At 45.7% G+C, this 19,458-nt stretch overlaps 2 protein-coding genes and 1 pseudogene across 2 annotated transcripts; 2 read left to right on the top strand and 1 right to left on the bottom strand.

The window, feature by feature from the left end:
- The first annotated feature begins 1,775 nt into the window (after positions 1-1,775).
- Positions 1,776-6,608, top strand: zcchc9 (zinc finger, CCHC domain containing 9). Its single transcript, XM_055936030.1, has 6 exons — positions 1,776-1,876; positions 2,300-2,745; positions 2,895-3,045; positions 5,157-5,249; positions 5,339-5,407; positions 6,060-6,608. The coding sequence occupies exons 2-6, from the start codon at positions 2,311-2,313 to the stop codon at positions 6,170-6,172; spliced, it is 861 nt and encodes a 286-aa protein (XP_055792005.1). The 5' UTR covers positions 1,776-1,876; positions 2,300-2,310; the 3' UTR covers positions 6,173-6,608.
- A 10-nt stretch (positions 6,609-6,618) lies between these two features.
- Positions 6,619-11,811, bottom strand: LOC129863775 (acetyl-coenzyme A thioesterase-like; annotated as a pseudogene).
- A 4,291-nt stretch (positions 11,812-16,102) lies between these two features.
- atg10 (ATG10 autophagy related 10 homolog (S. cerevisiae)) lies at positions 16,103-19,145 on the top strand. The gene is given in 7 exon segments (XM_055936031.1): positions 16,103-16,440; positions 16,575-16,681; positions 17,373-17,643; positions 17,814-17,911; positions 18,066-18,163; positions 18,257-18,351; positions 18,354-19,145. Coding segments are annotated over 6 exon segments (816 nt in total). The 5' UTR covers positions 16,103-16,440; positions 16,575-16,576; the 3' UTR covers positions 18,503-19,145.
- The last annotated feature ends 313 nt before the right edge of the window (positions 19,146-19,458 follow it).

The raw sequence follows: 19,458 nt of genomic DNA, 5'->3' as shown, positions 1-19,458 counted from the left end.
TTTTCATATGAAAAAGAGGAAATAGCAGGAGAGAAGTCATTACATGACAAGTCACAGTTCCCAGATATTTGACGTTCATTTTTGATCAGCTCTGTGCTACATCGGTTTCTTGAGTCTGACCATTTAACGGTCATCAGACAGAAAATCCTCTCTACAAAGGCATTTGGGTCTGGCACACTGAGGACAAATGAGACAATCCTGAACATGCTGATCAAGTTGGCTTTCCCTAGGTTTTGGAAAACTGCCACCCACTTCTCACTGGTGGATTTTGTGGTATCCTGTCTGGCTCTGTATGTCCTCCCTGCTAGCACAAAACTCTTTATAGAGTTGGTCCATACTGACTGTCTCTGTCATTTTGAGGGCAACCACCACCTGCTTCAGGTCAGTGAAGGAGAGCTCCTCATAAAGGACGATTGGTTTCAGTTTCACCAATACATTTTCTGGTGAGAAATCAAACCACTTATCAATGTATGTAATGACGGTGTCATAGAACTTCACAGTCCTGTTGCTGCTTGGACCTTTGTGCTGACAATAGTTTGTCCATCAGCTGCTTGGTCTGGTATCAGGGAAAAAAAACAGTCCTGTTTCAGCTGAAGCATCTTACATTTTGGACTTCCTCGCAAACATCTGTGACGCAGAGCGTTGTTTCCTCCAGCTTTTTTACGAGTTGGTCAAAAACACACCCACTTTGTGGAAAAAGCACAAATCTCAGCAGCTTTGGTTTTTTCTTCATACTCAAAAATATTCTTCAGTGCCACAGGACAGGTCTCCCCAAGGGACCTGAAGTATGATGTAAGAGCTGGCCAGCTTTGCTGGAGACGATCGACAGCTGGATGGCGAGAGCCATCGTGTGCAAACATGTCGCAGGATTTCAATCCACTCAATGTCAACAAAGGCAAAAAAATACACGCAGTTCCTCTCTTCGGGAAGCAGATACGGATGGCTGTAGATCTGTAAAACAATTGTCTCAATATCCACTGACAGCTGATCGCAGGTGTGCTTGCAGGCATTATGAGCTATGTGAGCTGGGCAATTAGCTGTCAGAATGCGATTGTTGGCACTGCACAATAACTGGTAAACGGAGAGGTGTTTTCCAATTATGTCAGTTTCCACAGTAGACGTCACGAAGAATGCACCGATATTGCTAGCACCTTTCGCTAGCGTGGCCTTCTTGTGCATTTCTGTGGATACATGCTGAGTTAGGTCATTCTCCCCTTCATGGCCAATTGAGAATTCCAGACGCATAAAGTACTGAAAGCTTTCGTCGAGTCACCACTGACGGCTTTAACCCACGTCTTTTTTTGCTTCACATTGTTTGTTGTAGGTGCACAGTCTTTTTTGCATGTTTCTCCATATTTCCTTGATATGCCAAACCGACCGAACAAAAATTACTTTGCAGGAATTGGCGCGTTTACACTATACTGCGATTGGATGAATATACGGGACAAGGGAGGTCCCATATGGAGAAAAAAAACAATTTAGCCCAATATAAGGGTCATCCCGGCTGGTCGGGACAGTTGGCAACCCTATGGCTGGTTTACATCAATTCGAAAACAGTCAAAAGAGAGGATGTAACAAATTAATCTGGTCCTATTTTGGACAATCCAGATCAGACGCCAACGCATGGTGCAACGATGATTGCACACCAGGATTTGGGAGAAAAGAGCCAAAGCAACTGCACAAACACATTCGTGCAGCACTCACGAAAGAAAAGTGCATGTGTGATCACTTGTTATTATACATTCTCAACCTCATCAACAGATGGCGGTAATGGTCTATCGAGTCATTTTCCTGTTATTTCCACCAAAGGAAGAAGAAGAATATGGCTTCCGGCTAAACAGTAAACACATGTGGCAGCGATAGTTTTACACTTTAGGTGAGTTTATAACAGATAAATATATTCTGATCACATTATTTAACTGAATTCATCAGTTTCTGAATTTCTGCGAATATATTTCGCTCCAGATTTTGTTCATAACTCCGCTGAAAAGGACTCTTAGAGTAATGCTAGCCACTGTAAACTAGCCATGGTAGCAACTATTCACGTTATCTAGCTAGCAAGTTTATTTGCAGCCTCAATCCTAACCTTTGTTTTTATATCTGAGCAGTTAATGTGTATGTACATGAAGCTGAAGTTAGTTATTAGATACATATTTATATACCACTTTGTATTTTGAGATGAATGACCACTGCTTTTGCTAGATCGGTCTAGGGGAAAATTCACCATACTCCCGAGTCCCTAATGTTTTTTTCCATATCTCATCTGTCTCCCTCATATCTCTCTATATGTGTACCCCAGGTGTTCCAGCAATGACGCGATGGGCCAGAGCCAACAACGTCCACAAACACAAACCTGCTGATGCAACGCCCTGGAGCCAGCTTAGAACCAGAGGGGGAGGAGCAGGGAGGGGTCGTCCAGGCCCTTTTGGAGGTTCAGGAGGTGCTAGCTCTAGCCATGGTCCTGGGGGTTGGGGAAGAGGTAGGGGAGGAGGGGGAGACCCTCTGAGGCGAACGCAGCTCGGCGATGCTGGGATTAAGAAGCCCTGTCGGAAGAAGAAAGACTACGACAATGAGGATGTGAACGGCTTCATGGAATACCTTCAGAGTGGCGGGGCTGGGGCGTCCAGGGGAGGCGGAGGGGCAGGGATGGAGGGACTCAGGGAAGAGGTAGAGACAGCCCTGAAGAAAGACAGGAGGAGAGAGGACAGGAGGATAAAGAGACAGGATGACAAGAAGAGCAACATGGTGAGTAAGATGGGCAGAGATCAAGAGTAGAGTGACTAAGTTTCCAATGTTGCTAATAATAGTGACACTCAACCTTGTGATGTTGTCTTACTCTCTTATCTCTTCCTCCTTTCTTACCTCTTTCTCTCTCCCTGTCTCCCCCTCTCCAGGTGTGTTTTAACTGTAGGAAGCCTGGCCACGGGTTGGCTGACTGTCCGGAGGCGGACCGAGACGAGGAGATGGGAAGGGACATCTGCTACCGCTGTGGATCCACAGAACACGAGATCCAACGCTGCCGCGCTAAAATAGATCCTGCTCTAGGTGTGTGTGTGTGTGTGTGTGTGTGTGTGTGTGTGTGTGTGTGTGTGTGTGTGTGTGTGTGTGTGTGTGTGTGTGTTGTCCTGACTCCTGGTTGTGTTCTATAATTCGATTTAGATTTGTTCCGATTGTTATTCTTTCTATGCTGAACAAAAATATAAACGCAACATGGAACAACTTCAGGGATTTTACTGAGTTACAGTTCATATAAGCAAACCAGTCAATTGAAATTAATTCATGAGGCTCTAATTTATGGATTTCACATGACTCGGCAGGGCTGCAGCCATGGGTGAGCCTTGGAGGGCATACACCCACCTACTTGGGAGCCAGGCCCACCCTCTCGGGAGCCAGGCCCAGCAGTCAGAATTAGTTTTTCCTCACAGAAGGGCTTTACTACAGACAGAAATACTCCTCCGTTTCATCGGGTGGCTGGTCTCAGACAATCATGCAGGGGAAGAAGCCGGATGTGGAGGTCCTTCTTCCCCTTCACCTATTTTTGTGCGTATGGAACATTTCTGGGATCTTTTATTTCAGCTCATGAAACATGGGACCAACACTTTACATGTTGCGTTTTATATTTTTGTTCAGTATATATATATATATATATATATATATATATATATATATATATATATATATATATATATATATATATATATATATATATATATATATATATATATATATATATATATATATATATATATATATATATATATATATATATATATATATATATATATATATATGAATGAGAGTACATTTGGAAATTATTTAGACCCCTTCACTTTTTCCACATTTTGTTACGTTACAGCCTAATTCTAAAATGGATGAAATTGTTTTTTCCCCCTAATCAATCTACACACTACCCCATAATGACAAAGCAAAAACAGGTTTTTAGACATTTTTTCTTATATATTACAAAAAGAAATATCACATTTATATAAGTATTCAGACCCTTTACTCAGTACTTTGTTCTAGCACCTTTGGCAGCGATTACAGCCTCGGGTCTTCTTGGGTATGATGCTACAAGCTTGGCCCACCTGTATTTGGGGAGTTCCTCCCATTTTTCTCTGCAGATCCTCACAAGCTCTGTCAGGTTGGATGGGGAGCATCGCTGCACAGCTATTGTCAGGTCTCTCCGGAGATGTTCGATCGGGTTCAAGTCCGGGCTCTGGCTGGGCCACTCAAGGACATTCAGAGACTTGTCCCGAAGCCAGTCCTGCCTTGTCTTGGCTGTGTGCTTAGGGTTGTTGTCCCGTTGGAAGGTGAAACTTCGCCCCAGTCTGAGGTCCTGAGCACTCTGGAGCAGATTTCCATCTCGCTGTACTTTGTTCCGTTCATCTTTCCCTCGATCCTGACTAGTCTCCCCGTCCCTGCCACTGAAAAACATCCCCACAGCATGATGCTGCCACCACCATGCTTCACCGTAGGGATGGTGCCATGTTTCCTCCTGACATGACGCTTGGCATTCAGGCCAAAGAGTTCAAGCTTGGTTTCATCAGACCAGAGAATCTTGTTTCTCATGGTCAGATTCTTTAGGTGCCTTTTGGCAAACTGCAAGCGGGCTGCCTTTTACAGTCGAGTGGCTTCCGTCTGGTCACCCTACCATAAAGGCCTGATTGGTGGAGTGCTGCAGACATGGTTGTCCTTCTGGAAGGTTCTCCCATCTCCACAGAGGAACTCTGGAGCTCTGTCAGAGTGACCATCGGGTTCTTGGTCACCTCCCTGACCAAGGCCCTTCTCCCCTGATTGCTCCGTTTGGCTGGGAGGCCAGCTCTAGGAACACTCTTGGTGGTTCCAAACTTCTTCCATTAAAGAATGATGGACACCACTGTGTTCTTGGAGACCTTCAATGCTGCAGACATTTTTTGGTACCCTTCCCCATATCTGTGCCTTGACACTATCCTGTCTTGGAGGTCTACGGCCTGGTTTTTGCTCTGACATGCCCTGTCAACTGTGGGACCTTACATAGACAGTTGTGTGCCTTTCAAACCCATGTCCAATCAATTGAATTTAGCATAGCTGGACACCAATCAAGTTGTAGAAACATCTCAAGGATGATCAAGGGATTTGATTTAATGTGTGTTTGTTTTTCTCGCTCTCTCTCTCAGGGGAATACCCGTATGCCAAGTGTTTCATCTGTAGTAAGACTGGTCACCTGTCCAGGTCCTGCCCAGACAACCCCAAAGGACTGTACGCCGCAGGTACAACACATGCACTCTCACAGTACTAAACTTGGCTAATATATCAAACTGTGAATCCATAACATTGTCTCCTCCCTTTCTGTCTGTAGGAGGTTGTTGCCGTGTGTGTGGTTCAGTAGAGCACTTCCAGAAGGATTGTCCCGAGCACCAGGCTGCATGTGAGTAACCAGGCTCCATCTCTCTACTCTACATCAGGACTCTACATCTATTCGACAGACCCATTTTCCCCTGCCGCGTCACGAAATGTTGCGCTCGCAATACAGATTCAGAATAAAGCTTTTACCCGACAGTGGATTAGATCGCATGCAACTTCAAATGCAGCTCATGCAAGTTGACAAATAAGTCATCAAGACGGTTATCGTTTACAACATCGCAATGTCATCAGGGGTTTGACTAACTAACGTTAGCAAGCCAGCGAGGCCTGCTAAAATATCCCAAATGGAGCTAGATAAAGCCAGAAGAATTCTAAACGTATCATTAGCTGTAGCCATCAGTTTTTCCTGTTCCCATTGTCGTCACTCACTCACTGTTAAGTTTGTCATGGTCCTGACTTTAGCGTCAGCTAACCTGCTAGGGAGCTTTTTGGCCAGCATCACTCAAACGTGACGCCTGTTTGTATACCAAAAATGGGTCTATACACTACATTTCTCTACGAACATTCCCTTTGTCATTTCTATTCAATATATCTATCTGAACGTCCGTTTTTGTACATGTTCTATTTCATCTATCTGAACGCTCTGTACAGTTTGTCCTTTTACACGCTCCCAAGATATTATGTGACTGACGTGTGTTTGTCCAATCCCCTTGTAGCTAACCAAGTGACCTTGGGCTGGCTGTCCAATAACATGAGTGCCGACCACGAGGAAGTGCACGTGCCTGTGAAGAAAGCCCCGCCCAAACGGGCCAAGGTAGTGGTCTTCTGACCTGCCAATCCACGCAGAGGACTCACCAGATTGGACAGGACTGACAGCGAAAGAGCGAACTACACATCCCAAGACTTGAATCCACGAAGGGCGTTCATTCTGTCACCGTTCTCTCTCTCGGAGCTTTGAAAAACAACACCCATAGTGAGGGAAAATGGAGAGCTTCTCTTGACTGCCATTTTGGAAAGCGCCCTCTGTGGTCTCACACCCTGGACTCTGTGTATAGGACTGGAAATGATTTGTATGGATGGGACTAGGCTGGAGCCTGTAGCCTGTGTATACTAGCTAGCGGGTTGCTCCTGTATCTAAAGATGTGTTTTTATATCTCGGTATCCATCTGTGTCTCATGTTTGGTGGTGTGTTCTCTCATCCATCCCCAGGTGTCTGTGAAATAAAAAGGTAAACAAAATCTAGGTTTTATTTGCTATTCACAGAATTTCGTTTTGTCACTGAGTATCATTATTACTGCACGTTCACTCGCATCAACATCTGAAATATTCATTGCAAAATTCAATAAATAAGACCTATATTACATACATTTGCTGTGACCAAGACATTTTGGGTTATTCGGGAAGTGCCGTTGTAAATGGGACACCTGTATTAGCAGCCGCTCGACTAGAGACGTGTTTTGGTCTCGTTAAAATCACGATTCTCCAGACGTTACCAACTCAACCATCAGACGCAGGTTTAGTGTGTGTGGTGCGTCTCTCTCCAGGAAGGTGGTACATGCACTAGCCGTCTCCTCCGCAGACTTAGACCAGGTTACATGCGGCAACACGCCTGACGTCACCTGGTTGTGGTAACACACCTGGAACACGTGGTTTTAACACATTGTTTCTGATTTGTGAGGGCTACCGATCGTCAAGCACAACAACCACCCGAGCCACTGCCTGTTCACCCCGCTATCATCCAGAAGGCGAGGTCAGTACGGTGCGTCAAAGCTGGGGCCGGGAGACTGGGGAAAAAACGCCTTCAATCTCAAGGCCATCGCTGTTAAATAGCCATCACTAGCACAGAGGCTGCAGCCCTATGTACATAGACTTAATCACTGGCCTTAATAGAACTAGTCACTTTAATAACGTTTACATATTTTGCATTACTCATCTCATAAGTATATACAGTAGAATAGGATAGAATACAGTATCTTAGTCTATGCCACTCTGACATTTCTCGTCAAAGTATTTCTATATTAATTCCATATATTCTTAATACTTTAGATGTGTGCTGAACACACGTGTGTGTGACCAAGAAAATGTGATTTAATGAAGACAATGAAAGCTAACAGGTTCTACTGTGCGTATTAATGGCTTCTGCAGTATTTTGTGTGTAAGCATCGCCCTGCAGCTGTTGAGTCCCAGGCTGTGGGTGAGGAACCCGGCACACATGGCCTCGCAACCGTCCACAGGGGGAACTGTTTTCACGGTTACAGACCTCAGGGCTACCACATAGGGGTCCCTGTAGAAGACAAAACACACATTCTTCTAAAGCAGGGGCGCCAAACGTATTCCACGGAGGGCCGAATCTCTGCGGGTCTTTTTGTTTTTCCTTTCAGTTAAGACCTAGAAAACCAGAGGTGAGGGGAGTTCCTTACTAACTAGTGACCTTAATTCATCAAGTACAAGGGTGGAGCGAAAACCCGCAGACACTTTGCCCTCCGGAGAATGAGTTTGACACGTGTTCTAAAGGAAACCTTCACCCGTCGTTGCAGGGCTGTCTCTGACAACAGGAACACGAAGTCTCGGCTCTTGCCTCCGTTGATAGGGGGGGCATTTAATGTGGTACACCATCTCCTCATTGTCCCCCTCTACCTCCTCCCAGCTCCTACAGGGAGAAGGGAGTGTGAGAGGTTAAAGGTCAAGTTAGTTTAATGAACATGAAGCTCTGTGTCGCTCATACTAACAGCAAAATGTGGCTGGTGGCACCTTAACTGGGGAGGACGGGCTCAGTAATGGCTTGAATGGAATGGTAAAGAATTTACAGGTGGCTTACAGATAGTGTGTGTCCCAAAGAGGTCGCAGTGTGAGGTCAGCCAATAGGGTGAAGGCATGGAGGGCAGAGGTCATGACCATCTGAACTTGGACACAAAGCAGCTCCTCCTCATGGACATACACACCGATCTGGGAACGTACACTCAACATGGTAAGGAAACTAAAAGGACAAAGAATCCCCTTTACAAAATTGCCATATAGTGTCTCCATTCATGCATTGGTGTGTGTTTTTCACCCTGTCATTGATGCTGCTGGCTTCCCAGTCTTGTTTCCCAGCCAGTAGTCAGAGCTGCTACATTGTTATAGCCCAGATACACCTGCAGGGGGCGATAGGAGACAGACGGTAGTGATGTGCGGGTTGACTCATAACCTTCAGTCCCGGTGGATATATCCATGGGGTGGATGGGTTTAGGGTCATGAATCCATAGTTCTTGTGTAATTCATATCTTTAAGGCTACATTGTGTTTTTTTCATTCTTTTTTCATCTGACATTGGCGCATAAGTCTAAGCTTTAGGGCCTACGTTGCTGCGTGCCAAATAGGCCTACACACCAATCGCCAAATGCTTTTGGGAACTTGGCCGGAGAACGTTAACATCGATTCACTGAGGCGACAAGGACAGAGTTTAATTCAAAAAGAGAAGAGCTGCAAAATGGAGAGTTGAAAATAAAGATAAACAAAGGCCAGAAAAGCAACGTTTCAGAAAGATGTGGCGAACTGGTAAAAGAGGATGATAGCTGTGTGATGACTGTGAGGCGCTATACAAATTCGTCAAGTCGGGAGACGGGGACAGCAACACCTGCACGTCATAAAAAGGGAACTGTACAGCGCATTTTCTGTATTTGCTGGTTAGGGTCGGGTGCGGGCCTCAGACGTTCACTTTAACACAAGTCGGTGGTTGCAGATGGGTTATTGAGTGGCTACGGGTGAACAAATAGCTGACCCCGTGCATCACTAACAGACAGTCAGCGGGGAAATAATGAGGCTGAACTAAAAGCGTATCTCGGCTTTAGTCGACTTGTCATCTGGCAAGGCAGCGATGTGGTTGAATGCAAAAACAAACAAGGCTAGCTTAGTTAGAATGATGGGTGCTGGTAGGGTCATGTTCATTACATGGTTGTAGTACCTGGTTCCTTTTATCCCAGGGGACAGAGATAAGAGCCTCCTTACAGGACAGGATGTGCTTTCTAGCCATCAATAATTATCTTCCTTACGGTGGCAGACAGGTATCGCCTCTCCCCGTCCTGGGTGGTGTATGTGACTTGGGGGAAAGGTAGGTATGTCTCCAGGTGTGTTAGCCAGCTGGTAGATGAGGAAGGCGATGTTGATGTGACGCGCTTTGTTCGCGGTCCACTCACAGTTATAGGCCTCCACTCGGACACCTACCTCAATACTACACACACGGGCACACAAACATATTTTAAATACTGTGCCAATTACATTTCCATAGGATCCCATTATCTGAACGGGAATTCATATGACTAGACATGTTACCTGTTAAATGTGTTGTTGACCACAGCCTTAGAGACCAGTCTGTCTCCTACAGAGGAAGGACCTCTGAAGCGGAACATGTCTACAGACCGCAGAGAGGGGAAGCGGCCACACAGACGACTGGAGAGAGAGAGAGAGAGAGCAGCACTCCAGGAACAAGGTTGCCTTCCCCTCCCATAGGAGAACCCTTTTATGGGTTCTACATGGAACCAAAAAGGGCTATCCTATGGGGACAGCCATAGAACCCTTTTAGATAGAGGGTACTTGGCTGCCACTGTGGCTGCGTTCTCTATCCAAGCCATGATTTGTCCTCCGAAGGTGTTGCCGTGGTGATTAGCGTGCGGAGGCAGGACCAGCTCGACGCTCTCCACATGCGTGAACTCTGTGGACACGGCAGACAGCGGGTCTCTCCTGCTACACCCACCTGGAGGGGAACAGGTACAGACATGGGTTATTAAAAAGAGAGGCAGTTACACATCTAGTACGTCTAATCACCAACTCAGCCATAGCCCTCAGACAGAGACGCAGATAGCCTCACCGTGTGCATCTGACAAAGAGCATTACACGCCAGAGAACTGTACCAAACACACTCTCTCGATCACTTCTCCATCTCAGCTGCAAAAGGTATTTATTTGTTTAGAATTGCCCCTTGAACATGAGTGTCAATATGACAACGTTTCATTCAGGGCAAGATAAATCAAGTAAAGCTACAGATTAGGACACGTAATCCCAGGCTGACACACACACACGAAAGTTGAGAGAGAATGCTGTGCCAATGAGACAGACTGACCGTTGGCTAGTGGGCGGTAGTCTTGTAGCAGGGTACTGAAGGTCTGTTCGTTGTAGAGGCTGAGTCTTCGTCTCTGAGGCCAGAGAATGCTGCAGCTACTCTTCTGCAGAACCCAGGTTTTCCACCGGCTGCAACACCATCTGTTTTGGTCCCGCTGGCTTTCCAACAATGGTGGAGTAAGCCAAACATACCAACCTCTCCACACGTTCTCTCACATCCTGCACCAACACAGGGATTCCCACCTACATACACATATTGTTATATTAAAAATGTTAAATAAACATTGTGTACAGGCATGCGTGTGTGTTTGTATGTGTGCGTAGTCTTACCTCCATGCTTGTGGTGAACGTTCTATTGACTTGATGGTGATCACCTGACCAACCCTGCAAACAACGTTCGAAATATTGAAAATGTTATATTACGCATTTGATTGATGCGTACCTGTCAGTCTCCTCAAACTGGATGTTGTTCATGGAGAGGGTCACACACGCCATCCCAGCATGACGTTCAGCTAAGGGACAAACGCATACACACACTGTTTATCTACATATTTAATCTCTCCAACTGGGGCAGTACTACGATTACAGCGACATTACAATCATTAACATCCGCATGGGGGATAACACAAAGCTATTATTATGTGTTACTGTGCACACACGTGTAGAAGAATTCTATTAGGTGAGGGGTCAGTGCACTGCTGTTACCCTGTCTGTCCAGTGATGGCCACTGAAGGTCAGCTCTGTCACACACACCTTTGTGTAATGGAGTCGGTGTGTGTGTGATGTGGCAGGCACTACCTCTGACATATTTTCCGTTTCCTTTCCTGTATGTTTGTACTCTAACACTGTTCGCAGGCTCTATCTTCTTACGCACTCACATTTAATCAGCATTTAAACCAGAGAAAAAACTCTCCACTTGATACAGTACGTGTATTTACCTAAAAAGGGGAATAGCAGACCAAAAACTGTATGAAACTTCAGACTGTCTCCATGCACTTTAGGTCTACTCGGCTATATTTTTTTGCAAGGCACCAAAAAAAACACAGACAGACCAGTGAGGCATTTGAGTAGCTGCCCAGCACTCAGGTCTCCTTGGTGATCTGCATGGCTGGATAGACTGGCACATCTGGACATCTATAGGAGCTGGGGTCTGCCCAAGACCTGAGCCCAGAAGAGAAGCACCCTGACCGGTTACGGTGCCAGACCGATGCCTCTGAATCTCTTGGTCCTTATGGGGCTCCACAGGGCCTGACCCCCAGCGTACACCCAGGATCTGAGCACCCTGAGCAGGCGCAGGGACAGACAGAGGCCCCTTCAGATCCTGGTAACGGTTCTCCAGACTGAAGCCATTCTGGAGGCTCTGGGTCATCATTACCCTATTGCTTCTGTGTGCAGCGAGTGTACGAGCCTCATTCAGTCCCTAAGTGTGAGCAAGAACGGCACCTCAGTACCTTCAGGCTCTGATCAGGCCCTACACCCAAACAAGGGCACTGCGTTCATCCACCTCTGGCCTGCTCGCCTCCCTACCACTGAGGAAGTACAGTTCCCGCTCAGCCCAGTCAAAACTGTTCGCTGCTCTGGCACCCCAATGGTGGAACAAACTCCCTCACGACGCCAGGACAGCGGAGTCAATCACCACCTTCCGGAGACACCTGAAACCCCACCTCTTCAAGGAATACCTAGGATAGGATAAAGCAATCCTTCTGCCCCCCCCCCCCCCCTTAAAAGATTTAGATGCACTATTGTAAAGTGGTTGTTCCACTGGATGTCATTAGGTGAATGCACCAATTTGTAAGTCGCTCTGGATAAGAGCGTCTGCTAAATGACTTAAATGTAATGTTAAATGTAAGTGAGTGAAAGGCCAGTGACAATAACATACCCTTTAAGTAAGTTATGGTATGGTTCCTGTGGGGGAAAGATTCTATTGGGGAAAGGTTTCCGTGGGGGTTGCCATAGAAGCCAAGAAGGGGAGTGAGGTGTGTGTGTGTGCTCAAACACACATGCATGTGGGGGTCTGGGAGAGGAAGTGTGTCCATCTGATGAATGGGCATGTGCCTGAACTCAATTTTATACAATAATTGTAGTCTCACCCATTCATTTGTAATGACCGGTCACACCACATGTGTACAAAAGTTAAATAAAACACCCAAAATGTAGTGAAAATCATCAAAATGTATTTTGTGTGTTCAGATGCCCTGTGTGGACAACGTCATGGAACCTTATGACAATCACATTAAATGAACTACATTTTTCAGAGAGAAAACTTGTAAATCGGTCCAATTCGACCAGAACACTGCAAGACGGTTAAGGTTAGGATCCAGGGTTAGGGTTATGCTTAGCTAAAATCCTACAGTTGTCAACTGTTATCCCCAATGCGACAACTAGATGGACATGTACCGATAGCCACAACTGGTCAAACCATCAGTGTCGACAAACCATCAGTATAACCACTCAAGTGTAATAACAATGGTTTGAGCCCTGAATGTGTCTTTGCGTCGTGCCTAAGAACAGCCCTTATACTATATACCTCACCTCCTCGGTGCTTAATTATAAACCGGGTAGTTTGCCTCCTGGATGCTGATTGGCTGAAAGCCATGGTATATCACTCCAGTGTTAATTGCTAAATTGTAATAACTTATTGCCTTGCTTCCCTAATCTTACCTCATTTGCACACACTGGATATAGATTTTTTCTACTGTATTATTGACTGTACGTTTGATTAGTCCATGTGTAACTCTGTGTTGCTGTTTGTGTCGCACTGCTTTGCTTTATCTTGGCCAGGTCGCAGTTGTAAATGAGAACTTGTTCTCAACTGGCTAACCTGGTTAAATAAAGGTGAAATAAAAAAATATGAACAGCCTTTAGCCGTGGTATATTTGCCATATACTACACTCCCTCGAGCCTTATTGCTTAACTAGAGACTGGCTCCAAGATGGCCGATCTTTGTTTTTAACTTAATCTACTCATGTCTGCATACTCTGGATGCACACTAGCACTCAGTGCGCACTGGACACAGCCATATCATGCGAACATGCTCCGGGAACTCTGTCAGAGCACGTGGACAGCTTAACAAGCCAACCGGCACTTCCCCTAGCTAGCTGGGGTCATGACCTCAGAGCGTGAATATAAAAATTGTATATCTTCGGCTGTGAGTGATGAAAAAAACACAAAACGGGCTCTGCGACAATAATTTGAATAATTCAATGGATGTTTTGTGGACAAAGGTGATGACTAAAGTGTTTTATTAGGAATGTTCAAATTTGACTTGTGTATGTGGGGGCCATCAAAAAGAATTGTCTTTCTCAGCCATGAATCAGTTCAACTGCAGTACCGAAGCAATACTGTAGCTGCAGTCAGAAGCGTGCTTCCAGACCGATGAAGCCGAAAGAACAGCTACCGAGAGTCAGGGTTGTGGAGAAGATGGCGGGTAGGCCTACGCCCGAATGGTTGTCGGATTTGGAGATGGAGTCAGAAGAACCCACAGAGGTTGGTAAGAAGGCGGGCAGGAAAAAATGAAGAAAGTGGAACATATTGAAAGTGAATAGGGATTGTTGCAGAAGGAAATTGAACATGCCAAGAATGAGGGTAAATTTACTGCGGTGAAGACAGCCAAGTTTGAGCCACATCCCGACGGTGATAAAGATGATTTTGGCTCAGTGGGAGAGATTATTGGAGAGAATAGATCCTTGCCTTCTGGCTGATCGATATGGGGTGTCGGGTTGGGTGGAGAGGAGGTTGGGGAATATTGGGTTGGTGAAAATGACACAAAGTGGAATCGTGTCGATTTTTTTCATTTCTGCCGTCCAGAGGGAGGGAGCGTGCTCTCCGCACAACGGGACTGGGGATAAGAACTGTGACTTGCTTTCCTCACCAGAGCAGGGTGCTGTCGAAAGGAGTGATAACTGGAGTGGGCATTAAGTGTTGAAGAGGATCAACTAAAGTTGAAGATTCCCGGTGTCTTTGACGCCCGCCGTTTGCCATTTGGACGCAGACCCGGTGGAGAGCGTGGTGAAACATTTACATTTACATTTACATTTAAGTCATTTAGCAGACGCTCTTATCCAGAGCGACTTACAAATTGGTGCATTCACCTTATGACATCCAGTGGAACAGCCACTTTACAATAGTGCATCTAAATCTTTTAAGGGGGGGGGGGGGGGGGGGGGGGCAGAAGGATTGCTTTATCCTATCCTAGGTATTCCTTGAAGAGGTGGGGTTTCAGGTGTCTCCGGAAGGTGGTGATTGACTCCGCTGTCCTGGCGTCGTGAGGGAGTCTTCTCTGTACAGACAGAGAAGACACTGTCTGTACTACTGAGTTTTGATGCGGCGTCTTTACCAGACAAAGTCAAATTAGGATGTGTCAGTTATGCCGTGAGAGATTTTGTCCCGAATTCATTTCAGTGTTTCAGATGCCAAGCTTATGGTCATGTGGCAGCAGTGTGTAGGTGGGAGACTCCTAGACGTGAAAAGTGTGCAGGAGGACATTAGACAAAGGAATGTGTAGTTCCGGTGGAAAAAGTTGTGTATGTAAACTGTAGGGCACATGAGGTTGGTGGCACCTCAATTGGGGAGGACATGTTTGTGGTAATGGCCGGAGCAGAATAAGTGGAATGGTGTCAAATACATCAAACACATGGTGTGATGCCATTCCATTTGCTTCGTTCCAGCCATTATATGAGTCGTCCTCCCCCCAGTAGCCTCCACTGCTGTAGCGGTACCATGGTGCTGGAGATCAGAGGTGTCCGGTGATAGAAAGGCAGGTTGAGGTTGCCAGGATCAGAGTAGAGCAGAAGGTGTCGTATGCTGAGGCAGTGAAAAAAGCAGTAGAGGAAGATGGGTCCAGGGTGAAGGATCCTAAGAGGATCCCTGTGAGTGAGAGCCAATAGAGAGTGATAGGAATAGCGTGTGCTTCGGTAAAGTACTTCTTCTTTTTTTTGGCGTTCATGGCCATGGTTGTCAATTGTACCACAGGAATAGAACGTAAATCACAGAGGATAGATGCTGTGGTGGCAGCTGAAGAGATGTACTTGGGTGTTTGAGATTTTACTGCAGAAGAGTTACAAGATATCAATGATAGGACCAAAGTAGTGGGAAAGTGGGGAGGTTTTGGGAGCAGGGTTAGTTGGTAGGGACATTTTTTTCACAAAGTGATATGAGTTCACACTACAGAATAAGAATAGTAGGCTGAAACACAGCCCATACAGTAGGTGGCGACATGCACCTATAACATTTGTTTGTGAACCGCCATAATACCCGAAAGAGATGGAGGAGAAGAAGAACAACAACAACAAAACAGCTTCACTGGAAACTACTTGTGACATAATAATCATCAATATTAATATACATGAAATTATCTAGACAAATAAATACAATGAAGAATTCAATGAATTCCCCTGTGCGAAACATACAGTAACTCAATGTTAAGGGATCGTGGAATTCAGTCAATTTAGCAGAAGCCAAATCTGATTGGCTCTTTCCTCATTCTCCATCACGAGATCCCGGAAATTGCCCCGGTAAGAAACGTGTTTTGTTTTCAGAGTGCGCTTTAAAAACGTGTTATACATTTCCTCGGGAACATTAAACACTGAAAACCTTGAACAGTCCGGCAGTATTGCATTCATCGATGGCCAACAGATTATCGGCCGCTGATCTCTCGTGTAATGCATCAATAGGCACTAAAATCACCCGCACATCTTGCAAGCATTGGCCATACCGCACCCTAAAGCTGATTTCGGTGTTAATTTTTTGTCATGCTTTCAACCTAAATCTGCGTGATAAACCAAACTTGCAACCCCATTAAATACTTGATCTCGTGTTGTTACCGTGTCAAACAAGGCTATTACGTTACAGCTTTCATGTACAAATATCGCCTTCTCACTTCCAGCAACTTTGACCAAACATTCGAATGTTAAATGTTTAAAACCAGCTATCTAACTATCTACAACACTGTATAACTACAACATTGCGACCTGAATACGCAGACGTGTGTTAGCTAGTTTCAGTAAGCTACCAGCCAGTAGATCTGTGTGCATTTAGACAGACTTAATTCCATGAATCTGACTTAACATATGATGCTCTCTTGTCCTCTTCCTCATCTCTGCCTGTACCCCATTTCCTTCATATCTCCTCCTCCAGAGATGAGTAGCTGTTTTCTGGATGAGGAGACGTTCTGTCAGTGCTGTCAGCTTTTCCTCCAACACTCCCACTCCCTCTGTGACGGCTGGAGCTGGGAACAAGTGAAGGTATGGGGTGGAGAAGGGTAGAATTTAACTTGGGGTAGGCCTATTAAAGGAAAGGTTAGTCAGCATTGAGAAGAGTAGAGTTGGGCTAGTTTGGGTTACACAGAATTAGGGTTAAGGAAAGGTTATAAAGGGTATTTTAGGCTGCTTGACTACCCCAGTCACCTGAAGAGGCTGAGTGCGGAATGTTTGGCTGTCTGAATGGAACCGGATGTATGTGAATCTGTAGAGCAGGGGTATGCAACTAGATTAAGCCACGGGATGATTTTTGTCAGAATGGATGTAAATTGACCACAACAAAGTCCAAAAGAGATTGTATTTGAACATAACAATAATTTCATACCTTTTATTATATTGATACAAGCACTTATTTATTTTCTATTATTTTTTATTATTTGTGGGAATACTTGGGAACAGATTTTAGCTGAATTCCTGGTAATTGTAGTCACCAAAAACAAAAATCCCAAAATCTTTGGGGGGGCAAAAAATAAAAATTGTGGCCACCACTAAACTGGCTTCCTCTCTAGGTTTCTTCTTAGGTTTCTTCCATCTGTGTTTTTCCTTGCCACTGTGCTTTCACTTCTGCTTTGCTTGCTCTTTGGGGTCGAGGCCAGGTAACTGTAAAGCACTTTGTGACTGCTAATGTGAAAAGGTCTTTATAAAATGTGATTGATTGGTAATGTTTCCATTCAAGGGTTCTGAGGAGGGCTACCTGAGGAAGACTGCACTGGGGACCGGCAGAACCAAATATAACCAGGACCAGCAAGGAACCAGTTCAGACCAGCACCAGGAGAGGACCTTCTCCCCCTCTTTCCATAATGATGATGGTGATGATGAAGATGATGGCGCAGTGTGTTGTATACAGGAGGAGAGCAGTAGTAGCAGTGTCGTTCAGTATGAATACCATATCCTCTACTCCTGCAGCTACCAGACTCCTGTCCTCTACTTCAGAGCCTCAACCCTGGGTATATAGCCAGACAGTACTGGCTGAATGGTTATTTGAAGTAATACATTGCAAATACAGGAATGGCATTGTCTTCAGCCGTCCACTTCATTATACACTTATTGGTCTCTCGCTCTCTCTCTGTCTCGCTTGCTCTCTGTCTCGCTCGCTCTCTGTTTCGCTCTCTGTCAGAGGGTAGGAGTTTGTGTCTCGAGGAGGTATGGGACAGTGTTCATCCTAACTACAGACAGAGACTACAGCACAGACCCTGGGACACCATCACACAACAGGTTGGTACCACTCTCCTCTCTCTCGTCCCCTGTCACTTTCTCTCCCTCTCTTTTCCCGATAAGATTGTATCCCTCTTAATCTCTTTTTCCCCCATAAATCTCCCACTTCCACTCGACACCACACTCAGTCTTCTGTCCATCTTTCTTCCTCTAGGAACACCCGCTGCTAGGCCAGTCGTTCTTTGTGCTCCACCCCTGCAGGACAGAAGAGTTCATGAAGCCTGTTCTCAAAGCTGCCCTGGAAGAACACCGGTGAGTTTGAGACTCAACATGTGTATTCTATCTGAAAGTATTACACCTGTGTGTGTGTGTGTGTGTGACCTTTGCCCTCTGACCGCCGTGCAGACAGGTGAACTACATTGTGACCTGGCTCAGTGTGGTGGGTCCTGTTGTGGGACTGGACGTTCCTCTGAGCTACTGTACACAGGTACCTGAACCCCCTCCACCTCTCCACAGCCCCCCTCCAGCTCTCCACAGCCCCCCTCCAGCTCTCCACAGCCCCCCTCCAGCTCTCCACAGCCCCCCTCCAGCTCCCCACAGCCCCCCTCCAGCTCTCCACAGCCCCCAGCCCTAGGGACAAAGCCAGGCTGAATGGTTCTCCCATCTAGCGTGGACAACACGTAATGCCAAAGCAAATTTCCATTGGAGCCAGATTTGACATCAGCTTCAGATATGTTGATGAGGTCTGTCCAGTGGGCATGAGATGGAGGAGAGGCAGCTGCTTTTCACAATAAGTCTGTAGAGAGAACCGTTACATGAAGCACTGCTGACACCTAGTGGTGAGAGAAACATTACTCCAACTCTACAGGCCTGTCAGAACTGCCAAGTTGAATAAGTCCAGGTGATGGATCTGAGAAGTGGGAGCGGGGTGACGTGTAGATCTGGGACAGGGTCTACTATGGGCGTCACTGCTGATATCTGTGAAAAGGTAAAACAGACACTTCTCCTTTTGTCAGAGCAGACCTGGTCTTAGGAGACTAGACAACCATGGAGAAACAAAAGAGATGTCTATTCATTTCTATGGGAGCTACTCTATCCTTGACAAAATTGTTTTGGAATAAGACAAATGAAAGTCTATTTTGTCCCTGGATGGGGGACTGAAGATGAAGTCAGATGTAACTTATGTTTCCAATGACCTCAAACCTTTTCAGAACTCTCATCACCTAACATGTCCAACAATCATGTTGTAACTTTTTGATTTCTTTGCAATAAAGTCGATGACAAACACACCGTTTTTGGCCTGCATTATGGAGTTTCTGTTTTAAAACATCTTCACATGTTTTTCAGTGTCAGGTTTTCGTAAGATTCCTGTTTCTCTGACAGACCGGTCGCATCTGAAGGGGCGTCATCTAACTGTGCGAGTGGCATTGTGATCCATGATAGTTTGTACTTTGGCCAGACCCTTGTCTGTTGGCAGAAGACTCAGGAATTCATTTATAGGTCAACTGGGAGAAAAGTGTGTGTGTGTGTGTATATTCTTGCAGTAGAATAGATTCACTTTCACCCTAATTTGTCTAACATCCTGTCTCCGTTGACTGAGAGCGTGG

The sequence above is a fragment of the Salvelinus fontinalis genome, chromosome 10, assembly GCF_029448725.1.
Source record: "Salvelinus fontinalis isolate EN_2023a chromosome 10, ASM2944872v1, whole genome shotgun sequence".
In the NCBI taxonomy this organism is placed as follows: Eukaryota; Metazoa; Chordata; class Actinopteri; order Salmoniformes; family Salmonidae; genus Salvelinus; species Salvelinus fontinalis.
The sequence above is the reverse complement of the archived record's forward strand: the minus strand, read 5'-3'. Positions and strand labels throughout refer to the sequence as shown.

Excerpts from the sequence above, each read along its gene's own strand:
- zcchc9 (XM_055936030.1), top strand. The coding sequence starts at position 2,311 with ATGACGCGATGGGCCAGAGCCAACAACGTCCACAAACACAAACCTGCT. Across the intron at positions 5,250-5,338 it reads CAAAGGACTGTACGCCGCAG|GAGGTTGTTGCCGTGTGTGT; the intron begins GTACAACACATG and ends TTCTGTCTGTAG. Across the intron at positions 5,408-6,059 it reads TCCCGAGCACCAGGCTGCAT|CTAACCAAGTGACCTTGGGC; the intron begins GTGAGTAACCAG and ends ATCCCCTTGTAG.